Here is a 5,473-nt window from a genome sequence, read left to right on the forward strand (position 1 = left end):
ATAGCCTCCAGAGCAGCTAAACACTCACGCTCTGTAACACTATAGTTACGTTGCGCGGTGTTTAGTTTTCTGCTCATGAAGGCTATAGGTTTCTCATTCCCCTCATCATCGAGTTGTATCAGCACAGCCCCAATGCCGTAGTCGCTGGCATCGCAGTGCAAATAAAATTTCTTAGAGAAATCAGGGTTATTTAGCACTGGAGCCGAAGTAAGGAGCGACTTGACACGTTCAAAGGCCTGCTGTGCTTCGCCCGTCCATTTGAACTTGCGTTTGGTGGATACAACTTCGGTGATGGGGAATGTTTCAGTGGAAAAATTCTGAATAAAACGACGGTACCACCCACAAAGTCCAAGAAAGCCACGAACCTGTTTAAGATTCCGGGGCACTGGCCAGTTGGTGATCGCCGATATCTTCTCGGGGTCGGTAGTAATGCCCCCATTGCCGATTATATATCCAAGGTAGTTTGTCCTGGTGACACAAAACTTGCTTTTGGATATATTGAGGGTCAGGTTCGACCTCCTAAACTCAGTGGCAATTCTCATCAGGATCTGGATATGGGTATCAAAATTCTCCGAGACAATTACCATATCATCCAAGTAGCCAAAAACCGAATGGCGTAGGTCTGGAGGTATGAGCACATCCATCAGCCGACACATCGTCTGTGGGGCATTACACAGCCCGAACGGCATAACCACAAACTGGTAGAGCGGCCTACCAGGGACTGTGAACGCCGTCAGCTGTTTGGATGGCTCGTCCAGACCTATTTGCCAGAAGGCATCTTTGAGATCCAGCTTTGAAATGATGTTGGCTCTTGGTAGTCTCGAGAAAATCCCCTCTATGTTTGGAAGCGAATATGCGTCCTTCTTTGTTACAGAATTCAGCTTTCTCGCATCCAAACATAGCCTCACCTTGCCAGGCTTCACGACGAGCCTCATCGGAGAACTCCACGGTGAATTAGAGGGTTCGATCACCCCTAACTCTAGCATCCGATCAACCTCGGCAAACATGAGTTTTTCAACAGCTGGAGAAACAGGGTAAAAACGTTGTTTTATAGGTCTGGCATCGCCGACATCAATCGAATGTTGGATCAATGCGGTTCTGCCTAACCCCTGTTTCTCGAAGCTGGGAAAAAGTGCAATAACAGCTTCCAGCTGTTTCATCTCACCCTGAGCCAATCTCACATGAAAGTCATCGTCACGTCCCCCGCTATGGATTTCAAGTGCCGACACGACAGATGGGAAAATACTGTCATTGTGACAGACCAAAATATCAGAACTCGATAAAAGATTATTCAAAAGATTGAAAATATTCCAAAAATCGATCCCAAGAATCAATCGTTGGGAAATAGACGGAATAATGAATAATCGAATGTCCTTTGTCATGTCCTTGAAAGTAATAGAAACGTCTATCCACCCTAAGATGTTCTGGACTTTACCATCTGCTGTCTTGGCAAAAGACTTGCATGGAGTAAAGTTGGGAAACTTAGAAAAGTCATACTGGGCCAGTTCACCACCGATACAGCTTATATTAGCCCCAGTGTCCAACAGGCCGAATTCATGAAAGTCCAAAAATGACACTTTGGCATAATAGCGTCTATCATGCGGGTTCGACATAATCGTAGAAATCTGAATCTTACCACAGACCTTCCTGATGCGAAAATATCTCCTTAGACGAAGTGTGGACCGTTTAGGTGATTTTGCTTTAGAAATACTAGACACGTTAAAAATTTCATTTCGCCTTTGAACATATATTTCCCATCGCTTATGATAGGGCAACCTGGGGTATATCAATCGAGAAACATCCTCATGTACATCAGAAGTGCTGGGCCTTTTCAAAATGGTAATCCTATCAGGGTCTAATTTGGACAGGTCAGGTTCAATAGAGGGTAAGTCAGGATCTGAAATTGTAAGTCCGGGAATTGGGGATGGGCCGACATCTAGACTTGGTTCTTCGTTGGCCCCGTCTGTCTGTAGTTTTTTGAAGAAGAAGACTGAACACGAGATAAACATCTGGCACACTGTGGTTTATAAACATTTTTCGCGCCACACCCGTAACAGAAAATAGTCCTGTCCTCAAGACAATCCTGCCAAGTGTGTCCTATGTTATCACAGTTCCAGCATCTAATCGACTCAGATCTCTGGACAGCATCGATCGTGTAGTCCGACTCAGTGTCATTCGAAACACCCTGATCTAATTCTGCCAGTTGCCTGCGTGGTGGAAAATTCAGGTTTTGAGATCGTTGGGAAAGTGTTCTGCGCACATACTCGTCGCTCAGAAAGTTCTCTCGCATTTGCACGAGTTTGCGTAGATGGGACAGAGACCTAATTGGGACATAAAGTAAATCCTGACGAATGTCAGGCCGTAAATTCCTGGCAATGATCTCTATGAATTCGTCCTCACTCATCGGATTGGACAGTTTATCAGCAATGATAGAGAGGGCATCGAAGAAAGCATCATAGGATTCACCCGGTTTCTGCTTTCTGATTCGCATCTCCTCTCTAAGGTCGAATGAGGACTTCATGTCCTTATATTGGCTACGGATCGCCTGGCAGAAACCCTCCCACGTAATGGCTGGCACTTGCTTGTGGTATCGCCAATACCATTCACGAGCTTTTCCAGTCAGGAGTGTATTAAGGTTCCTACAGATAACACTAAAATCATCATTAAAGGTTTCCCTCGTCAGAGTCCTAATGCGATATAGAAACTCATCAATACTGAGACCCGTTGACGAGCCGTCAAATTTCAAATTCCAATTATTCACAATAGAAGTTATCTTGTCTGCGTCCCTATTCATCGAACTAAAACTTCCCGAAGCATTCGGACTCGAAAATTGCGCAGCACGAGGGAACTGAAAATCACGGGGATCACGAGGATAATCACTGCCACCCATATTCGGAGGATTTGGTGGCCGGTGGTTGGGAAAATTACTCGGCATATTGACACAGTTACCTGAAGGATAATACGCATTAGTATTGGGCACGTTCCGGGGATCCCGGTTTAAATTGGGAATATTATTGGAAGTCGCAGTGTGTGGCAGATTCATGTTATGAAAAAACTTCCTCAACTGATCTTCTATCATGCGACCTATCTCGCGGTAATCTACACTCGAGTTCAATGCCTGAGGATCGGCAATGTTTTGTTGTGGAGGTGTCGTAAAGTCAAAAGAAGTATTATTGCATTGCTGAGGAGTCTGCCGGGTAGCAGGCTGTGTATTAGTAGGATTCTGTGCATCCTGAAATAGATTCTTAGTCACACTACGAGTTTCATAAGTCTTGTTCAAGGCACCTCTACCCTTGCCTCTATTATTAGGAGCCTTTCGAGCTGGGGGTGGTTTCGAAGCCATACTATATGTTCTTAACTCGCCTAGGTCACATACTCTCTTACAGACAGGACATTCTGCGGACGAAGAAAGATATGTCTCTATGCAGTTCCTGTGAAAAGGATGCGCACATGCGCTTATAATTAAACAATCTTGGCCTTCAACCAAAAGTTGCTTACAAACCTCACATACTACCGAAGTATTGTCCGTAGAGGTTGTCTCTGATTGCGGAGGCAATTCTGGAGGTATCGGTTCCTCTGAAGCCATAATGACAAATTCGATTCAAATAGAAAAAATTTCACTCTAAAAACCGTAAAATGAAATTATAGAAAAAAATCTATTTTCCTTCAAAAAAGTACTGTCTAAAGAACAAATAGGCATAATAGTTTGACGTTTCTTGCTAGAATATGAAAATAGAATATGGTGTGATAAAACTCATTTCGAAAAACTGTGGATACAAAAACTGGTCTATGGCATATGTATATATTCATAGAATTAATTTATCTTGAGACACACCAGCTAAAGGGGAAAATTCTACCTTCTGTTATCAAAACGGTCGCTAATATGCTTACGCAAAATTAATCGAATTCCTATTTTGGAACAGGGCTGATAACTAAGTCTAAAAGAAAATTTAGTTCGCCGACATATAAACATTGTTTGGGAAAATTTAAATATATCTTTTCCTAAAGGAAATCTCAAGAGACAAAGCAGATGTGGCTGATCAGCGGTCAGCTTTTCGGGTTAAACCCCAAAAAAACTGAAAATCCAGCAGACAACTAACAAAAGATTGTCTGGTGTGAAGTCCTGACAAAAAAAAAAAAAAAACCTTAAAACTTTCCATATAAATGAAATCTACTCAAATAAAAAAAGCTTGAATGAGCCTGAAAGGACAAGGTCGTTATCCTTCGGCCCCACGTTGGGCGCCAAATTATGTAATGTACACAACCAAATATTTGTTGTAGATACTATTTTACAATAACTTTCGAGCATCTTAGAACCAGAGAAGAGGTAGGACTTCGGGAGCCTTTGAAATGCAAGCTGCAGTCGGGAGGGGGGTTCGCGTCCTTCTCTAATCAAGCCTTGTTCACAATACAATAATTATTTTAGACTCCCTTTTTATTTCAACTACTAGGATAACAAGAAAAAAAATGTGTGGTGCTAATGTGATACCCCTTTTTTAATATGAATTTAATTTACTAGAACGGCAGTTATTCGAAATGGTCTAAAAAAAAAAAAAAGATATCAAGTGGACTCTATGGTGGTAAAAAAAAAGTCTCAGCCTCCATGCCCGCGCCATCCTATGTCCTGCTGGCTATGATATTTCAGGACCCCTAAACTACGATCACACCAAATTTATCCTACATACCTTTGCAAGAAACGTCTACAAGATAGTCCTTACAGATTCATTTTAAAAAAATTCAGTTTTATTCCAAAACATTTTAATTCTCTTAACATTTTTCGTTCTATAATCAATAAACTATACTTTAGAAAAAAAAATTAAGTATTTTGCATAATTTTCATGGCCCTTAAGGGGTTAAATTCAAAAAAAATAGAAGTATCTTACTACGCAAATAAGCAGATGCAAATACAATATAATTTCTTTTTACAAATAATCCAAGAAAGAGCAACTCATTCATAACAAAATGCGTGTAAAACGTATTTAGGAAAAAAAAAAACAAAATGTGTGGGAGTCATACTCCACAATAGAGACAGAAATCGAAACAATAACAATGCACTTGTGGTTACAAACCAGTTGGGCTGTATAACACCTTAAAACATTCGTTGCTCTTTCTCAATTATAACAGATCAATGCAAGAAACTTTATCAATAAATTAACATAGCAATGATGACTTACCACCTTACTCCACTCTCTCGATGAAGGCCTCCACTCGATCGTTGGTTGATGGGTGATATTTTGGTGAATGGCTGTGATTTATGAATGAAATTAAATTTCTTGCAAAGAACATACAGACAGTGACTAAAATAGGTACTTAACAAAGCTAGTGGAGTTCATAACACATACATTTTTTTTGAAGTTTTTAAACGTAAAAATGATTTATGTCATTTTGTAAGGAAAAATCATTAAAAACAAATTAAATAAAAAAAAATTAATTTAAATTAAATTAAATGGGAAAAAATGTGTATGTGAAATGA

General features: G+C 40.5%; 1 protein-coding gene across 1 annotated transcript; it reads right to left on the minus strand.

Annotated features, from left to right (window-relative positions):
• Window positions 1-1,690: 1,690 nt before the first annotated feature.
• On the minus strand, window positions 1,691-3,982 carry LOC131995948 (uncharacterized). The gene has a single exon (XM_059365274.1). The coding sequence runs from the start codon at window positions 3,584-3,586 to the stop codon at window positions 1,937-1,939; it is 1,650 nt and encodes a 549-aa protein (XP_059221257.1). The 5' UTR covers window positions 3,587-3,982; the 3' UTR covers window positions 1,691-1,936.
• Window positions 3,983-5,473: the final 1,491 nt, after the last annotated feature.

This window comes from Stomoxys calcitrans, chromosome 3 (genome assembly GCF_963082655.1).
Source record: "Stomoxys calcitrans chromosome 3, idStoCalc2.1, whole genome shotgun sequence".
NCBI classification, from domain to species: Eukaryota; Metazoa; Arthropoda; class Insecta; order Diptera; family Muscidae; genus Stomoxys; species Stomoxys calcitrans.